General features: G+C 47.6%; 1 protein-coding gene across 3 annotated transcripts in view; it reads right to left on the bottom strand.

The window, feature by feature from the left end:
* Nucleotides 1-19,731, bottom strand: part of DYNC2H1 (dynein cytoplasmic 2 heavy chain 1) — a 1,021,614-nt gene that overhangs the window by 156,219 nt on the left and 845,664 nt on the right. For all 3 annotated transcript variants that reach the window (XM_063951545.1, XM_063951543.1, XM_063951544.1), the window contains one exon: nt 15,065-15,181. In XM_063951545.1, coding sequence (XP_063807615.1) covers nt 15,065-15,181 — 117 coding nt within the window. The remainder of the gene's footprint in view (nt 1-15,064; nt 15,182-19,731) is intronic.

Genomic DNA, 19,731 nt, shown 5'->3' with positions numbered 1-19,731 from the left:
TTGGTGAAGACTCGCGGAGCCATAGTTAAACCAAAAAGTAACGCCCGAAACTGGTAATGGAGGTTGCCAATCGCAAACCTCAAGTATTGCTGATGTGACACTGCTATAGGAATATGCAGGTAAGCATCCTGTATGTCCACGGAGACCATATAATCCCCAGGTTTCAAGGCCAGAACTATAGAGCGAAGGGTTTCCATACGGAACTTGGAAACTTTCACAAACATGTTCAATGCTTTGAGATTGAGAATGGGCCGAGAGGACCCATTCGGTTTCGGGACTAGAAACAGTGGAGAATAGTACCCCCAGCCCCTCTGAGCAAGAGGCACCTGTACTACGACTCCTGTATCCAGGAGGGTCTGTACCACCGAATGTGGAGTGTTTGCCTTTGTCTGGTCCAACGGGACGTCTGTCAGGCAAAATCAATGAGGGGGGCGGTTTTTGAAGGCTATGGCGTAACCTCGAGTGACGACTTCCCATACCCAGGCATCTGAAGTGGTCTTCAACCATTCCCGGGTATACTCTTGAAGCCAGCTTACCAGGTTTGGAAGTGCGGACCTGCTTGATGTACGCCTGACCTTTTGCTTTACCTAAAGGACGAAAGGAAGTACCTTTAGCCTTCGACACAGAAGGAGCGGTACTTGGCAGACAGGCAGTTTTGGCAGTAGCCAAGTCAGCCACTATCTTATTTAAGTCCTCCCCAAACAGAATATCAATGCAGCACACAGTCAGCCGATGTGGTAAGTCTGCGCATGTGTCCTCATTGTGGGCCCTGATTGAGAGTCCCACAGCGTATGCATCCCAATTGCTAGTGCTCAGAGACGCAGAATAAAATCGGACGCACAGTTTGTGGAATTCAATGGGCATTCCTGGGAAGTAACAGGGGGGAGGCTAAGCAGATGCGGGTGTGTCGCAGGCATGTCGCTGTAAACACTTTTGATTCCAGTGCATGGACCACAGAGTGCCACTCACATGGCATTCTAGGGCACAATTTTAGGAAAGATGTTTATGGTCAGAGACTAAGACATCCCTCCTAGGAGGCCAGAGGTGCAGGGGGAAATCCGTTCTTTCACACCCAGGGGATGGATGCGCACAGCACGGTCTCATGTGATGCAACAATGTCAGTGAAAGACCGGCTGACTGCGGTCCCATTCTATGTGGCTATGCCAGGTAAGTGGGTAAACAATTTATTTTCGCTGTATATAATTTCATAAGGTTCTATTATGTATTTATTAGACTAAACCCAGGCCCGGCGGTACCCGCTCAGCGAAGGGATGCAAAGCAGGTAGGCGCCAGGCTAGAGAGAGGCGCTCTCCCTGCTTTGCTTCCCCGCTGCTGCGCCGCCCCCCCAACCCCTGCTGCTGTGCCTGTATGACAGGCAGCGGCATCGGCAGCATGGAAAGCCTTCCCCCCCCCTCTTTCCCTCCCCAATCACCTGTGACAGCGGCTGTGTGTGTGCAGTGCGGGTCCTGAAGAGGAGGTGGAGCTACGTCGGCACGAGGGGGCAGAGCTACACGGGACCGAGGGGTGGAGCTACACAGGACCAGGCAGCTGAACAGTGGGAGAGTAAGCACTGCAGTGACGGCCAGCCAGACTTGGTAAGTGGAGGGTGAGAGAGAAATGTTTGGGTGGGTGTGTGTGGAGTGTGTATGTGTTTGTGTGAGGTGTGTGGAGTGTGTATGTGTTGTGTATGTGGAGTGTGTATGTGTTGTGTGTGTGTGAGGTGTGTATATGTGCGTGCATTATGGCGGGCATTATGTATAAGGACGCTACTACTGGGGGGCATTACGTATAAGGACTCTACTACTGGGGGGGCATTACTGGCAGGCATTACGTATAAGACGCTAGTACTGGGGGGCATTACGTATAAGGACTCTACTACTGGGGGGCATTATTTATAAGGATGCTACTACTGGCGGGCATTACTGGCAGGCATTACGTATAAGACGCTACTACTGGCAGGCATTACGTATAAGACACTACTATTGGGGGGCATTATGTATAAGGACTTTACTACTGGGGAGCATTACTTATAAAGATGCTACTACTGGCGGGCATTACTGGCAGGCATTACGTATAAGACGCTACTACTGGCGGGCATTACTGGCAGGTATTACGTATAAGGATGCTACTACTGGGGGGGCATTACGTATAAGGACGCTACTACTGGGGGGCATTACATATAAGGACGCTACTACTGGGGGGCATTACGTATAAGGACGCTACTACTGGCGGGCATTATGCGCTGACCCTTTGTGAAGTATGGGAGGGCGCAAATTTATAGTTTGCAGGGGTGCACCGAACACCCTAGCACCGGCCCTGACTAAACCATTACCGTAAAACTTGTTTTGCTCTTTTTGTGAAAGAACCAGCTGTATAACTGTAACAGGTATAGAGATTATTATATTTCTATTGTATCATTACTGTCCACCTCTCCCCATCTAGCAACACGATTCCCAAGATTCAGGATTATATAACTCCTGGGAACTATTTGCTTCCTACTGGCAATTTATTGGCAGATGTTAATCTGTGATTCACATTATGATGGCGCCTTTCTCTGCGACATTGTGATGTGCTTGCTAAGAGGTACAATATAATTCCAAACTGTAATGTGACTATATGGTAACAGAAACGCCTTTATTTTACTGTTTTCCATGCACTTTATACTGATGGTTTTCCTTGAAAGCCTCACTGTTACAGCCTTAGATAACGCGCTTCAAACCTTCAGTACTTGGTAAACAACAAGTATCTAATAACTGATATGTAATAGAACATCAAGGATTTAAAGAAATTGTAGATCTTGACCATCAAAATCCACCTTTCTCAGCAATGCAATGTGTGTGGCTGCAATCCCGCATGGATTATGATCATAATCCATGCTGGAATGCTTTATCTAAGGCTGTAACAGTGAGGCATTCGAGGAAAACTATCAGTCTAAAGTGCATAGAAACCAATTGCATACATACATACATATATAGTAACATAGTTATTGAGGTTGAAAAAAGACAAAATGTCCATCTAGTTCAACCTTTTTTTATACTTCTTACACTAATCTGTATGTAACACTATTTTAACTATACTAACTCAGATAAAGTTAAGTTAATAAGTCTAATAAACACTATAAATCATACTTTTTTGTGGGATACAATGGATATTCCCTCTTAATCAAAACAGACATTAACCCCTGAAGAAGTCTCCCAGGAGATGAAAAGCGTAGAGTTAAGGGGGGTACACACGGAGAGATCCGTGCTTAAAATCTAAGCAATCTTGCTAGATTGCTTAGATTTTAAGCACGGATCTGCCGTGTGTATGCCCCCCAGCGATAGCGATGCGCGGCCCCGCACATCGCTATCGCCGATGCTAGATTGAGCTGCATGCAGGCTCAATCTAGCGGGTCGCTCACTTCACCGTTGTGTGAAGTGAGCGGCCCCCCGTCTGCTTTCCCCTTCGCTCAGCACATCGCGCTGTGCTGAGCGGGGTGACAGATGTGTGCTGAGCGGTCTGTGTTAAGATCGTTCAGCACACATCTCTCCCGTGAGTACCCCCCTTAACCGCGCTTTGAATCTACTTGGTGATAACACTACTATGATTTCTTGCACATCTATGAAGGGTGAATTATCCACATCCAGAAGTGGAATTTTGTGATTTTTTTTTAATTGTACCGAATTGTATTAGTACTGTGTCAATCATCTTATTGTAATAAATTGTACTATGTTTTTAGAAGTGTCAACAGATTTATTATGTATATTAAAATTGAAAGATATACATATTCAGCCTCTTCCAACTTAAATAATTAAGTCCGCTTTAAAAAAGTGAGTCCCATAAGCGCACTCCTCAGATTTATACACATTATATATATATATATATATATATATATATATACACATACACACACACATTTTTATTTCCTTCCAATTCCATGGACTGTGTATACTGAAGATCTTTCCCTCATGTGCATTTAATGGTCACCATACATGTCCAAACAACGGCCACACAATGGCCTCTTACTCCTATTCATCAGCTGGGAAGCTGATCTGAGTGGAATTATATATATCGCACCCGTTAATGAGTAATCACACAATGCTATATCTTGCTGATGGCTTTTTCCTCTACACCAAAATCCCATTTACGAGTAGTGACACCATGAGATAACATAATAAGTGTCTCTAATCTGAATCTCATCCTCGCTGTGAAGGTGCATCTACTGTATGTGTTACTGCAGACAGAGCTACGATATTGTGCTCCGAAGCCAGCTAGAAATTTTACATTTTCTAAATTAATGGAACGTTACACCTTGGGCTCCCATATCGGCTGGTTATCCCAAGACAGTCCTCTTTTTTTTTAATTTTTTTTTTTAAACAAGCTGTAACATAAAAAGCAAGGAAAGGTACTAAAGTATTAATTAATATTAATATATGTCACTTTGAATGCAGTTAGAACAATGGACTGCCGCTTTAAAAAAACATCCAAGGTTGGCCGGCATCCTGCATCTCTGGCAAACTCTGATCCTTTGATATTCCGCCTTAAAACACAATAATAATACCTACGTCAGAGCATCTCCATCATTATTATTATACTTTGTTTATATGGCGCCACAAGGGTTCCGCAGCGCCCAATTACAGAGTACATATGCACATACTCAAAACAGGAAAACAGCAACTTACAGTTGATGACAATATAGGACAAGTACAGGGTAAATAAACATAGTTACATCAGCAGATGACACTGGAATAAGTATCAGGTGGCAGAAGACTGCTGGATATGGTACAGTTGAAGATTATTACAATAAGACAAAGGATAAGCAGATGAGGGAAGAGGACCCTGCTCGTGAGAGCTTACATACTAAAGGGGAGGGGTAGACCGACAGGGATGACACAGACGGGGTACACAGACAGCGTGTTAGGATTATCATGCAAAGCATCTTACGCCATATGCTGTAAAGACACTAGGTGTATGGGGATACATCTATGACCCTACAGTACACCTAGCAGCACTAGCAGTGCTTAAGGCAGGATGTCGCTTCCTTACATCTCCAAGAACCAAACTACGATCTTCTCATTGCAATTCCCAATTTATGGTGCTTCATATTGCAGACAGCTAAGTGACTTACAGTATACGACTACATCCTCGTTCCAGGCACTATTCCAGTGAGTAAATAGTTGCTGTTGCTTACAGAATATTCATGATTTCTTAAAGCCTTTGACAGTTCTCTATATTAATCAACCTCTTTAAGTATTTAACATTTACCAATGACACACTGTCTAGAGCAGAGCAGAGCTGGCCAAACCAGTCCTCGAGATCTACCAACAGTACACATTTTCCAGATCACCTAGCTGGTGCACAGGTGTAGTCATTACTAATTAAGATGTGCTGCATTCATTCCTAATTGACAATTCTACAGATCTCCAGGAGGCCTGGAAAACATGAACTGTTGGTAGATCTCGAGGACCGGTTTGGCCAGCCCTGGTCTAGAGAGAAGAGATACAGAATTTTACAATACATTGCTCTTTACAGCAAATCTCCTACGCAATAACGGTGTATGGGTAGTGACAGAAGGGTAACTCACACATACAGGAATGGCTGTAGTCAGTGGCTCACAGCACAATGTACAGGGGCATACAGTGAGGCAATGTGGGGCAGGTCACACATACAGGAATGGCTGTAGTCAGTGGCTCACAGCACAATGTACAGGGGCTTATAGTGAGGCAATGTGGGGCAGGTCACACATACAGGAATGGCTGTAGTCAGTGGCTCACAGCACAATGTACAGGGGCATATAGTGAGGCAATGTGGGGCAGGTCACACATACAGGAATGGCTGTAGTCAGAGGCTCACAGAACAATGTACAGGGGCTTATAGTGAGGCAATGTGGGGCAGCGCACACATACAGGAATGGCTGTAGTCAGAGGCTCACAGCACAATGTACAGGGGCATATAGTGAGGCAATGTGGGGCAGGTCACACATACAGGAATGGCTATAGTCAGTGGCTCACAGCACAATGTACAGGAGCTTATAGTGAGGCAATGTGGGGCAGGTCACACATACAGGAATGGCTGTAGTCAGTGGTTCACAGCACAATGTACAGGGGCATATAGTGAGGCAACGTGGGGCAGCGCACACATACAGGAATGGCTGTAGTCAGTGGTTCACAGCACAATGTACAGGGGCATATAGTGAGGCAATGTGGGGCAGCGCACACATACAGGAATGGCTGTAGTCAGTGGCTCACAGCACAATGTACAGGGGCATATAGTGAGGCAACGTGGGGCAGCGCACACATACAGGAATGGCTGTAGTCAGTGGCTCACAGCACAATGTACAGGGGCATATAGTGAGGCAATGTGGGGCAGGTCACACATACAGGAATGGCTGTAGTCAGTGGTTCACAGCACAATGTACAGGGGCATATAGTGAGGCAATGTGGGGCAGGTCACACATACAGGAATGGCTGTAGTCAGTGGCTCACAGCACAATGTACAGGGGCATATAGTGAGGCAACGTGGGGCAGCGCACACATACAGGAATGGCTGTAGTCAGTGGCTCACAGCACAATGTACAGGGGCATATAGTGAGGCAATGTGAGGAGCGCACACATACAGGAATGGCTGTAGTCAGAGGCTCACAGCACAATGTACAGGGGCATATAGTGAGGCAATGTGGGGCAGCGCACACATACAGGAATGGCTGTAGTCAGTGGCTCACAGCACAATGTACAGGGGCTTATAGTGAGGCAATGTGAGGAGCGCACATATACAGGAATGGCTGTAGTCAGTGGCTCACAGCACAATGTACAGGCGCTTATAGTGAGGCAATGTGGGGCAGGTCACACATACAGGAATGGCTGTAGTCAGTGGCTCACAGCACAATGTACAGGGGCATATAGTGAGGCAATGTGAGGAGCGCACACATACAGGAATGGCTGTAGTCAGTGGCTCACAGCACAATATACAGGAGCTTATAGTGAGGCAATGTGGGGCAGGTCACACATACAGGAATGGCTGTAGTCAGTGGCTCACAGCACAATGTACAGGGGCTTATAGTGAGGCAATGTGGGGCAGCTCACACATACAGGAATGGCTGTAGTCAGTGGCTCACAGCACAATGTACAGGGGCATATAGTGAGGCAATGTGGGGCAGGTCACACATACAGGAATGGCTGTAGTCAGTGGCTCACAGCACAATGTACAGGGGCTTATAGTGAGGCAATGTGGGGCAGCTCACACATACAGGAATGGCTGTAGTCAGTGGCTCACAGCACAATGTACAGGGGCATATAGTGAGGCAATGTGGGGCAGGTCACACATACAGGAATAACTGTAGTCAGTGGCTCACAGCACAATGTACAGGGGCTTATAGAGAGGCAATGTGGGGCAGCGCACACATACAGGAATGGCTGTAGTCAGTGGCTCACAGCACAATGTACAGGGGCTTATAGTGAGGCAATGTGGGGCAGCGCACACATACAGGAATGGCTGTAGTCAGTGGTTCACAGCACAATGTACAGGGGCTTATAGTGAGGCAATGTGAGGAGCGTACACATACAGGAATGGCTGTAGTCAGTGGCTCACAGCACAATGTACAGGGGCATATAGTGAGGCAATGTGGGGCAGCGCACACATACAGGAATGGCTGTAGTCAGAGGCTCACAGCACAATTTACAGGGGCTTATAGTGAGGCAATGTGGGGCAGCGCACACATACAGGAATGGCTGTAGTCAGTGGCTCACAGCACAATGTACAGGGGCTTATAGTGAGGCAATGTGAGGAGCGCACACATACAGGAATGGCTGTAGTCAGTGGCTCACAGCACAATGTACAGGGGCTTATAGTGAGGAGCGCACACACAGGAATGGCTGTAGTCAGTGGCTCACAGCACAATGTACAGGGGCTTATAGTGAGGCAATGTGAGGAGCGCACACATACAGGAATGGCTGTAGTCAGTGGCTCACAGCACAATGTACAGGGGCATATAGTGAGGCAATGTGGGGCAGCGCACACATACAGGAATGGCTGTAGTCAGTGGCTCACAGCACAATGTACAGGGGCTTATAGTGAGGCAATGTGAGGAGCGCACACATACAGGAATGGCTGTAGTCAGCGGCTCACAGCACAATGTACAGGGGCTTATAGTGAGGCAATGTGAGGAGCGCACACATACAGGAATGGCTGTAGTCAGTGGCTCACAGCACAATGTACAGGGGCATATAGTGAGGCAATGTGGGGCAGGTCACACATACAGGAATGGCTGTAGTCAGTGGCTCACAGCACAATGTACAGGGGCATATAGTGAGGCAATGTGAGGAGCGCACACATACAGGAATGGCTGTAGTCAGTGGCTCACAGCACAATGTACAGGGGCATATAGTGAGGCAATGTGGGGCAGCGCACACATACAGGAATGGCTGTAGTCAGTGGTTCACAGCACAATGTACAGGGGCTTATAGTGAGGCAATGTGGGGCAGCGCACACATACAGGAATGGCTGTAGTCAGAGGCTCAAAGCACAATGTACAGGGGCTTATAGTGAGGCAATGTGAGGAGCGCACACATACAGGAATGGCTGTAGTCAGTGGCTCACAGCACAATGTACAGGGGCATATAGTGAGGCAATGTGGGGAAGCGCACACATACAGGAATGGCTGTAGTCAGTGGCTCACAGCACAATGTACAGGGGCTTATAGTGAGGCAATGTGGGGCAGCGCACACATACAGGAATGGCTGTAGTCAGAGGCTCACAGCACAATGTACAGGGGCTTATAGTGAGGCAATGTGGGGCAGCGCACACATACAGGAATGGCTGTAGTCAGAGGCTCACAGCACAATGTACAGGGGCTTATAGTGAGGCAATGTGGGGCAGCGCACACATACAGGAATGGCTGTAGTCAGAGGCTCAAAGCACAATGTACAGGGGCTTATAGTGAGGCAATGTGGGGTAGCTGACTCATGTAGCATTATAATAGAGGGCAGAAAAAATAAGAATTTACTTACCGATAATTCTATTTCTCATAGTCCGTAGTGGATGCTGGGGACTCCGTAAGGACCATGGGGAATAGCGGCTCCGCAGGAGACTGGGCACATCTAAAGAAAGCTTTAGGACTAACTGGTGTGCACTGGCTCCTCCCCCTATGACCCTCCTCCAAGCCTCAGTTAGGATACTGTGCCCGGACGAGCGTACACAATAAGGAAGGATTTTGAATCCCGGGTAAGACTCATACCAGCCACACCAATCACACCGTATAACTTGTGATCTGAACCCAGTTAACAGTATGATAACAGAGGAGCCTCTGAAAAGATGGCTCCCAACAATAATAACCCGATTTTTGTAACAATAACTATGTACAAGTATTGCAGACAATCCGCACTTGGGATGGGCGCCCAGCATCCACTACGGACTATGAGAAATAGAATTATCGGTAAGTAAATTCTTATTTTCTCTAACGTCCTAAGTGGATGCTGGGGACTCCGTAAGGACCATGGGGATTATACCAAAGCTCCCAAACGGGCGGGAGAGTGCGGATGACTCTGCAGCACCAAATGAGAGAACTCCAGGTCCTCCTCAGCCAGGGTATCAAATTTGTAGAATTTAGCAAACGTGTTTGCCCCTGACCAAGTAGCTGCTCGGCAAAGTTGTAAAGCCGAGACCCCTCGGGCAGCCGCCCAAGATGAGCCCACTTTCCTTGTGGAACGGGCTTTTACAGATTTTAGCTGTGGCAGGCCTGCCACAGAATGTGCAAGCTGAATTGTACTACAAATCCAACGAGCAATAGTCTGCTTAGAAGCAGGAGCACCCAGCTTGTTGGGTGCATACAGGATAAACAGCGAGTCAGATTTCCTGACTCCAGCAGTCCTGGAAATATTTTCAGGGCCCTGACAACATCCAGCAACTTGGATTCCTCCAAGTCCCTAGTAGCCGCAGGCACCACAATAGGTAGGTTCAGGTGAAAACGCTGGAACCACCTTAGGGAGAAACTGAAGACGAGTCCTCAATTCCTCCCTGTCCGAATGGAAAATCAGATAAGGGCTTTTACAGGATAAAGCCGCCAATTCTGACACGCGCCTGGCCCAGGCCAGGGCCAACAGCATGACCACTTTCCATGTGAGATATTTTAACTCCACAGATTTAAGTGGTTCAAACCAATGTGACTTTTGGAACCCAAACTACATTGAGATCCCAAATTGCCACTGGAGGCACAAAAGGAGGCTGTATATGCAGTACCCCTTTTACAAACGTCTAAACTTCAGGGACTGAAGCTAGTTCTTTTTTGGAAGAAAATTGACAGGGCCGAAATTTGAACCTTAATGGACCCCAATTTCAGGCCCATAGACACTCCTGTTTGCAGGAAATGTAGGAATCGACCCAGTTAAATTTCCTCCGTCGGGCCTTACTGGCCTCGCACTACGCAACATATTTTCGCCAATTGCGGTGATAATGTTTTTGCGGTTACATCCTTCCTGGCTTTAGATCAGGATATGGATGACTTCATCCGGAATGTCTTTTTTCCTTCAGGATCCGGTGTTCAACCGGCATGCCGTCAAACGCAGCCGCGGTAAGTCTTGGAACAGACAGGGTCCTTGCTGGAGCAGGTCCCTTCTTAGAGGTAGAGGCCACGGATCCTCCGTGAGCATCTCTTGAAGTTCCGGTTACCAAGTCCTTCTTGGCCAATCCGGAGCCACGAATATAGTGCTTTCTCCTCTCCATCTTATCAATCTCAGTACCTTGGGTATGAGAGGCAGAGGAGGGAACACATACACTGACTGGTACACCCACGGTGTTACCAGAGCGTCTACAACTATTGCCTGAGGGTCTCTTGACCTGGCGCAATACCTGTCGAGTTTTTTAATCATGTGGACGACTTCTGGGTGAAGTCCCCACTCTCCCGGGTGGAGGTCGTGCTGAGGAAGTCTGCTTCCCAGTTGTCCACTCCAGGAATGAATACTGTTGACAGTGCTATCACATGATTTTCCGCCCAGCGAAGAATCCCTGCAGCTTCTGCCATTGCCCTCCTGCTTCTTGTGCCACCCTGTCTGTTTACGTGGGTGACTGCCATGATGTTGTCCGGCTGGATCAACACCGGCTGACCTTGAAGCAGAGGTCTTGCTAAGCTTAGAGCATTGTAAATGGCCCTTAGCTTCAGGATATTTATGTGAAGTGATGTATCCAGGCTTGACCCTAAGCCCTGGATATTCCTTCCCTGTGTGACTGCTCCCCAGCCTCGCAGGCTGGCATCCGTGGTCACCAGGACCCAGTCCTGAATGCCGAATCTGCGGCCCTCTAGAAGATGAGCACTCTGCAACCACCACAGGATGGATACCCTTGTCCTTGGTGACAGGGTTATCCGCTGATGCATCTGAAAATGCGACCCGGACCATTTGTCCAGTAGGTTCCACTGGAAAGTTCTTGCGTGGAATCTAACGAATGGGATTGCTTCGTAGGAAGCCACCATTTTTATCCAGAACCCTTGTGCATTGATGCACTGAGACTTGGTTCGGTTTTAGGAGGTTCCTGACTAGCTCGGATAACTCCCTGGCTTTCTCTTCCGGGAGAAACACCTTTTTTTTTTTTTTTTTTCTGGACTGTGTCCAGGAACATCCCTAGGAAACAGAAGACAAGTCGTCGGAACCAGCTGCGATTTTGGAATATTGAGAATCCAATCGTGCTGCCGCAACACTACCTGAGATAGTGCTACACCGACTTCCAACTGTTCCCTGGATCTTACCCTTATCAGGGAATCGTCCAAGTAAGGGATAACTAAAATTCCCTTCCTTCGAAGGGATATCATTTCGGCCATTACCTTGGTAAAGACCCGGGGTGCCGTGGACCATCCCTACGGCAGCGTCTGAACTGATAGTGACAGTTCTGTACCATAGCCTGAGGTACCCTTGGTGAGAAGGGTAAATTTTGACATGAAGGTAAGCATCCTTAATGTCCCGAGACATCATGTAGTCCCCTTCTTCCAGGTTCGCAATCACTGCTCTGAGTGACTCAATCTTGAATTTGAACCTCTGTATGTAAGTGTTCAAAGATTTTAGATTTAGATTTAGAATCGGTCTCACCGAGCCGTCTGGCTTCGGTACCACAATAGTGTGGAATAATACCCCGTTCCCTGTTGCAGGAGGGGTACCTTGATTATCACCTGCTGGGAATACAGCTTGTGAATGGCTTCCAAAACTGCCTCCCTGTCAGAGGGAGACGTCGGTAAAGCCGACTTTTGGAAACGGCGAGGGGGAGACGTCTCGAATTCCAATATGTACCCTTGAGATATTACCTGAAGGATCCAGGGGTCTACTTGCGAGTGAGCCCACTGCGCACTGAAATTTATTGAGAACGGGCCCCCACCGTGCCTGAGCTTGTAAGGCCCTAGCGTCATACTGAGGGCTTGGCAGAGGCGGGAAAGGGTTTCTGTTCCTGGGAACTGGCTAATCTCTTCAGCCTTTTTCCTCTCCCTCTGTCACGAGCAGAAAAGAGGAACCTTTTGTCCGATTGCCAACAAAGGACTGCGCCTGATAATACGGCGTCTTATTTTGAGAGGCCACCTGGGGTACAAACGTGGATTTCCCAGTTGTTGCCGTGGCCACCAGGTCTAAAAGACCGACCCCAAATGTCCCTTTTCAAAGGCAATACTTCCAAATGCCGTTTGGAATCCGCATCACCTGACCATTTTACTGGTAGAATTGGACAACGCACTTATACTTGATGCCAGTCGGCAAATATTCCGCTGTACATCATGCATATATAGAAATGCACCTTTTAAATGCTCTATAGGCAATAATATACTATCCTTATCTAGGATATCAATATTTCCAGTCAGGGAATCCGACCATGCCAACCCAGCACTGCACCTCCAGGCTGAGGCGATTGCTGGTCGCAGTATAACACCAGTATGTGTGTGAATACATTTTTGGATACCCTCCTGCTTTCTATCAGCAGGATCCTTAAGGGCGGCCATCTCATGAGAGGGTAGAGCCCTTGTACTTACAAGCGTGTGAGCGCCTTATCCCCCCTAGGGGGTGTTTCCCAACGCACCCTAACCTCTGGCGGGAAAGGGTATACACCAATACTTTTTAAGAAATTATCAATTGTTATCGGGGGGAAACCCACGCATCATCACACACCTCATTTTATTTCTCAGATTCAGGAAAACTACAGGTAGTTTTTCCCTCACCGAACATAATACCCCTTTTTGGTGGTACTCGTATTATCAGAAATGTATAAAACATTTTCCATTGTCTCAATCATGTAACGTGTGGCCCTACTGGAAATCACGGTTGTCTCTTCACCGTCGACACAGGAGTCAGTATCCGTGCCGGCGTCTGTATCTGCCATCTGAGGTAACGGGCGCTTTAGAGCCCCTGACGGCCTATGAGACGTCTGGACAGGCACAAGCTGAGTAGCCGGCTGTCTCATGTCAACCACTGTTTTTTTATACAGAGCTGACACTGTCACGTAATTTTCAACAGTACATCCACTCAGGTGTCGACCCCCTAGGTAGTGACATCACTGTTACAGACACTCTGCTCCGTCTCCACATCATTTTTCTCCTCATACATGTCGATACAAACGTACCGACACACAGCACACACACAGGGAATGCTCTGATAGAGGACAGGACCCCACTAGCCCTTTGGGGAGACAGAGGGAGAGTATGCCAGCACACACCAGAGCGCTATATATATATACAGGGATAACCTTATATAAGTGTTTTTCCCCTTATAGCTGCTGTATGTTTTAATACTGCGCCTAATTAGTGCCCCCCTCTCTTTTTTTAACCCTTTCTGTAGTGTAGTGACTGCAGGGAAGAGCCAGGGAGCTTCCCTCCAACTGAGCTGTGAGGGAAAATGGCGCCAGTGTGCTGAGGAGATAGGCTCCGCCCCCTTTTCGGCGGCCTTATCTCCCGTTTTTCTGTATATTCTGGCAGGGGTTAAATGCATCCATATAGCCCAGGAGCTATATGTGATGTATTTTTTGCCATGTAAGGTATTTTTATCATGTTTTATTGCGTCTCAGGGCGCCCCCCCCAGCGCCCTGCACCCTCAGTGACCGGAGTATGAAGTGTGCTGAGAGCAATGGCGCACAGCTGCAGTGCTGTGCGCTACCTTATTGAAGACAGGAACGTCTTCTGCCGCCGATTTTTCCGGACCTCTTCGCTCTTCTGGCTCTGTAAGGGGGCCGGCGGCGCGGCTCCGGGACCCATCCAGGCTGGGCCTGTGATCGTCCCTCTGGAGCTAATGTCCAGTAGCCAAGAAGCCCAATCCACTCTGCACGCAGGTGAGTTCGCTTCTTCTCCCCTTAGTCCCTCGATGCAGTGAGCCTGTTGCCAGCAGGTCTCACTGAAAATAAGAAACCTAAACTAAAACTTTCACTAAGAAGCTCAGGAGAGCCCCTAGTGTGCACCCTTCTCGTCGGGCACAGAAATCTAACTGAGGCTTGGAGGAGGGTCATAGGGGGAGGAGCCAGTGCACACCAGTTAGTCCTAAAGCTTTCTTTAGATGTGCCCAGTCTCCTGCGGAGCCGCTATTCCCCATGGTCCTTACGGAGTCCCCAGCATCCACTTAGGACGTTAGAGAAATGAAGGGAATACCTAGTAGATAGCTCTAATGATTCTTACATATCACAGTACGGGTCTGATTCTGATGCAGCTGTGTCAGCATCATTTAGTGGTCGCCTATCATCGACTTTATGTAAATGGCACTACAAAGCCCTTCTTAGAGCGCGATGCCACAATACCACAGCGGGGGGAAACGGTATTTTGCGCTACACTTTTAACTGCATGATAAATGACGGCCATTATCTTTTTCTGGTTATATTATGTGATGGACTTCCATGTTCGTAGCACACCCCACATTTAACAAAAACTTAGCTCATAGGTGACTCCTGTAATTGTTAAGATGATGGGACAATGTCCTGGAGCTGCACTAATTGTGCAAATGCTTTTTAAGATTTAGCAGTTTCCCTCCATTTAGGGGTAAATCCAATTAGCATAGCTTAGTCTTCTGTCACCCTCTCCCCTAGTATGCCTCTATCTTGTGCTGTCAGACGCAGAATATTTTGCGGTTATTAGTGACTGTACCTGGTTAAGTTTCTTCCACAGGTTAAGGACAGGAGATAATTCATTAGACCACAATTCTCTATCGAACTTGGAGCCAGCAGTCACCAGCCTACTAAGGATCTTCAGCTGTGATATCACCTACAATACAAAAGAGCATAAAAAACAATTTCAATTATAGTTCATAATAGCCTTTTAAGAGAAATCTTCAAACATGGACATACCTCACTTAAAATAGACACCTGTTTCTTGGTAACATTTCATGAACTAAGGGGGTTATTCAGGTCTGTTAACAATTGGGCAAAACCATGTTGGACTGCAGGTGGGGCAGATGTAACGTGTAGAGAGAGTTAGAATTGGGTGGGTTATATTGTTTCTGTGCAGGGTAAATACTGGCTGCTTAATTTCTACATTGCAATTTAGATTTCAGTTTGTACACACCCCACCCAAATCTAACTCTCTCTGCATGTGTTACATCTGCCCCACTTGCAGTGCAATATGGTTTTGCCCAATTGCTAACTTTTTGGGTTTGCTAACAAGCCTGAAGAAGGCCCTATGTTCCCAAATGAGTAAATTGAATGTTTTGGCAGTTTAATACTTTAGTGAGGCTACAAATATACAGTATGTGAGCCCCCCAGATATGGGGAGGGCGTTTTCTTTTTTTTCAACCATGTTTTTTTTCCATAAAATTATGTAAAACAGCAGTTTGTGCTTACTTTTATGCTACTGTTTGTATTAACAGCCTAATGCAGGAGATTTCACAGAAAATAGGATTTTAATTACCTACCGGTAAATCCTTTTCTCGTAGTCCGTAGAGGATACTGGGGTCCATTTAGTACCATGGGGTATAGATGGGTCCACTAGGAGCCATGGGCACTTTAAGAATTTGATAGTGTGGGTTGGCTCCTCCCCTCTATGCACCTCCTACCAGACTCAGTCAAGGAAACTGTGCCTGAGACGGACATACTTCGAGAGAAGGATAGATAAGGATAGTGGTGAGATTCCGAACCAGCACAAACAACAAGAGGAAAGCCATGCTAACCAAACTGAAACAGGAACAGCAACGGCTCAATCAACATTACTTAACCAAGTAACAGTGCAGGAAGAACGAAGCACCGGGCGGGCGCCCAGTATCCTCTACGGACTACGAGAAAAGGATTTACCAGTAGATAATTAAAATCCTATTTTCTCTTACGTCCTAGAGGATACTGGGGTCCATTTAGTACCATGAGGATGTACCAAAGCTCCCAAACCGGGTGGGAGAGTACTAAGGTTACTGCAGAACTGAATGACCAAACTGAAGGTCGTCAGAGGCCAAAGTATTGAACTTTTAGAACTTAGCAAACGTGTTCAAACCTGACCAAGTAGCTGCTCGGCAGAGCTGTAAAGCCGAGACACCCCAGGCAGCCGCCCAGGAAGAACCCACCGACCTAGTAGAGTGGGCCTGTGCAGATTTTGGACATGGCAAACTTGCCGTGGAATAAGCATGCTGGATAGTAAGTCTGATCCAGCGTGCAATAGTATGCTTAGAAGCAAGACACCCAATCTTATTGGGATCATAAAGAACAAACAGCGAGTCCGTCTTTCTGGGACGGGCTGTTCTTTTCACATACACCTTCAAAGCCCTCACAACATCCAAAGACTTTGAAGTAGCAGAGATGTCGGTAACAACCGTGACCACAATAGGCTGGTTGATGTGAAACGCAGACACCACCTTAGGAAGAAATTGATGACGAGTTCTGAGTTCAGCTCTGTCCTCATGGAAAAATAAATAGGGACTTTCGTGAAATAAAGCCCCCAGCTCTGACACACGTCTTGCTGAAGCCAAGGCCAACAGTGTGACGGTCTTCCACGTAAGATATTTTACGTCCACCTCCTGTAACGGCTCAAACCAGTCCGATTGGAGGAAATGCAGCACCACATCGAGATCCCAAGGTGCTGTGGGAGGCACAAAGGGGATCATTCCGAGTTGATTGCTAGCTGCCGTTGTTCGCAGCGCAGCGATCAGGCTAAAAATCAGCATTTCTGCACATGCGTATGCACCGCAATGCGCAGGCACGCGTGTCGTACGGGTACAATGAGCATCGTGGGTTTGCCCAGAGTGTAACGAACATTCCAGTTTCACGGCCGAACGCAGCAAGATTGACATGAAGTGGGCTTTTCTGGGTGTCAACTGACCGTTTTCAGGGGGTGCTTAGAAAAACGCAGGCGTGGCTGGGCGGGTGTGTGACGTCAAAAGCCGTCCCTCCATCGTTAGAATCAACGCACACGGAGAGTGACTACAGGGCTGGTCTTGTTTTGCACAAAATAATTTTGCAGGCACTCTGCAGCATAAGCATTCGCACTTCTGCAAAGAGAAAATACACTCCCCAGTGGGCGGCGACAATGTGTTTGCACGGCTGCTAAAAACTGCTAGCGAGCGATCAACTCGGAATGACCCCCAAAGGGCGGTTGGATGTGCAGAACACCTTTCAAGAACGTCTGGACCTCAGGGAGTGAAGGTAATCGTTTCTGAAAGAAAATGGACCAGGCCGAAATCTGGACTTTTATGGATCCCAGACATAGGCCCACATCCACTCCTGCTTGTAGAAAAAGCAGGAACCATCCTAGATGGAATTCCACTGCAGAATTTTTTTTGCTCTCACACCAAGAGACGTATTTCTACCAAATACGATGGTAATGCTTAGACGTTACCCTCTTCCTTGCTTGTATCATAGTCGGGATAACCTTGTTAGGGATCCCTCTCCTGGCAGAATCAGCCGTTAAACTTCCATACCGTCAAACGTAGCAGCGGTAAGTCCTGATAGATGAACGGGCCCTGTTGCAGAAGATCCTCGCGAAGAAGTAGAAGCCACGGATATTGAAGGAGCATCTCCAGAAGGTCCACGTACCAGGCCCTTCTTGGACAGTCCGGAGCAATGAGAATTGCTTGAACCTTTTCCCTATTTATTTTCATTAGAATCCTTGGGATCAGAGGAAGTGTAGGAAACATGTACACCATCTGATAGACCCATGGAGTTGTCAGGGCATCTACTGTCACCGCCTATGGGTCTCTCGACCTGGAACAATACCATCTGAGCTTCTTGTTGAGATGAGAGGCCATCATGTCAATCTGTGGATATCCCCATCGACTTGTCAAGCACCTGAACACTTTCGGGTGAAGGCCCCACTCCCCTGGGTGGAGGTCGTGTCTGCTGAGGAAGTCTGCTTCCCAGTTGTCTAATCCAGGAATGAAGACTGCTGACAACGCCACAGCGTGTTATTCTGCCCAGAGGAGAATTCTTGACACCTCTGACGTTGCTGCTCTGCTTTTCAATACGCCCTGTCGGTCTATGTACATTACTGTCGTCACATTGTCCGACTGGACCTGAATGGCTCGATCTTGAAGAAGATGTGAGGCCTGCAGAAGGGCATTGTATATGGCCCTGAGTTCCAGAATGTTAATTGGAAGGACGACTTCCTTACTTGACCATCTTCCCTGAAACTGCACATCCTTAGTGACTGCTCCCTAACCTATGAGGCTTGCATCTGTGGTTAGCAGAATCCAGTTCTGAATTCCGAACCTCCAAACCTCGACAAGGTGAGAAGTCGTCTGTAGCCACCACAGAAGGGGGATCCTGGCTTTTGGCGACAGACGGATCCTCTGGTGCATGTGAAGATGCGATCCGGACCATTTGTCCAACAGATCGAGCTGTAAGGGTCTTGCATGAAACCTTCTGTATTGAAGAGCCTCCATTTTACCCGGAAGGTGAATGCATAGATGCACCGATATCCTGGTTGGCTTCAGGACATCCCGATCCATCGACTGGATTATTAATGCCTTTTCCAACGGAAGGAGCACCTTCTGCGACTTAGTATCCAGTATCATTCCCAGAAATGGGAGCCTCCGTGTTGGCTCTAGGGGAGATTTCGGAAGGTTCAGAATCCACCCATGATCCTGGAGAAGTTTGGTTGAGAGAGCAATGCTGTCCAGCAGCCTTCCCCTGGATGGTGCTTTTATCAAGAGATCGTCCAGGTACGGAATTATGTTCACTCCCTGTATGCGGAGTAAAAGCATCATCTCTGCCATCACTTTAGTGAACACCCTCGGTGTCGTGGAGAGGCAGTGCAAACCATAGATAAGCCGGATGAGGCGGCCAGATTGGAATGTTAAGGTACGCATCCTTGATTGCCAGAGATACCAGAAACTCCAGACCTGAGATCACCGCTCTCAGAGATACCATCTTGAATTTGAACACTCGTAAGTACAGGTTCAACGACTTGAGGTTCAAAATTGGTCTTAACGAACCGTCCGATTTTCGGTACTACAAACAAGTTGGAATAGTACCCCTTGTTTAGCTGATGAGGTGGAATTGGAACAATGACTTGAGTCTGTACCAGTTTTTGGATGGCATGTTGTAAAGTTATACTTGCCTCTTGTGAAACTGGCAAGCCTGATTTGAAGAATCTGTGAGGTGGGAGCTCTTGGAACTCCAGTCTGTAGCCCTGGGAAATAAGATTTATGACCCAGAGATCCTGGCACGAATTTGACCAGATTTGCCAGAAGAATTGTAGGCGTGCTCCCACCTGACAGCCTTCCAGGCATTGCGGTCCACCGTCATGTTGAAGTCTTTGACGAAGCAGAGCCTGAGATCTGTTCCCGAGTACCTGCTGTTGCTGGTTTGCATGGTTTACCTCTTGCGCCGCTGGAG

This window comes from Pseudophryne corroboree, chromosome 2 (assembly GCF_028390025.1).
Source record: "Pseudophryne corroboree isolate aPseCor3 chromosome 2, aPseCor3.hap2, whole genome shotgun sequence".
NCBI lineage: Eukaryota > Metazoa > Chordata > Amphibia > Anura > Myobatrachidae > Pseudophryne > Pseudophryne corroboree.
This window is presented reverse-complemented; position numbering and strand designations above follow the sequence as displayed.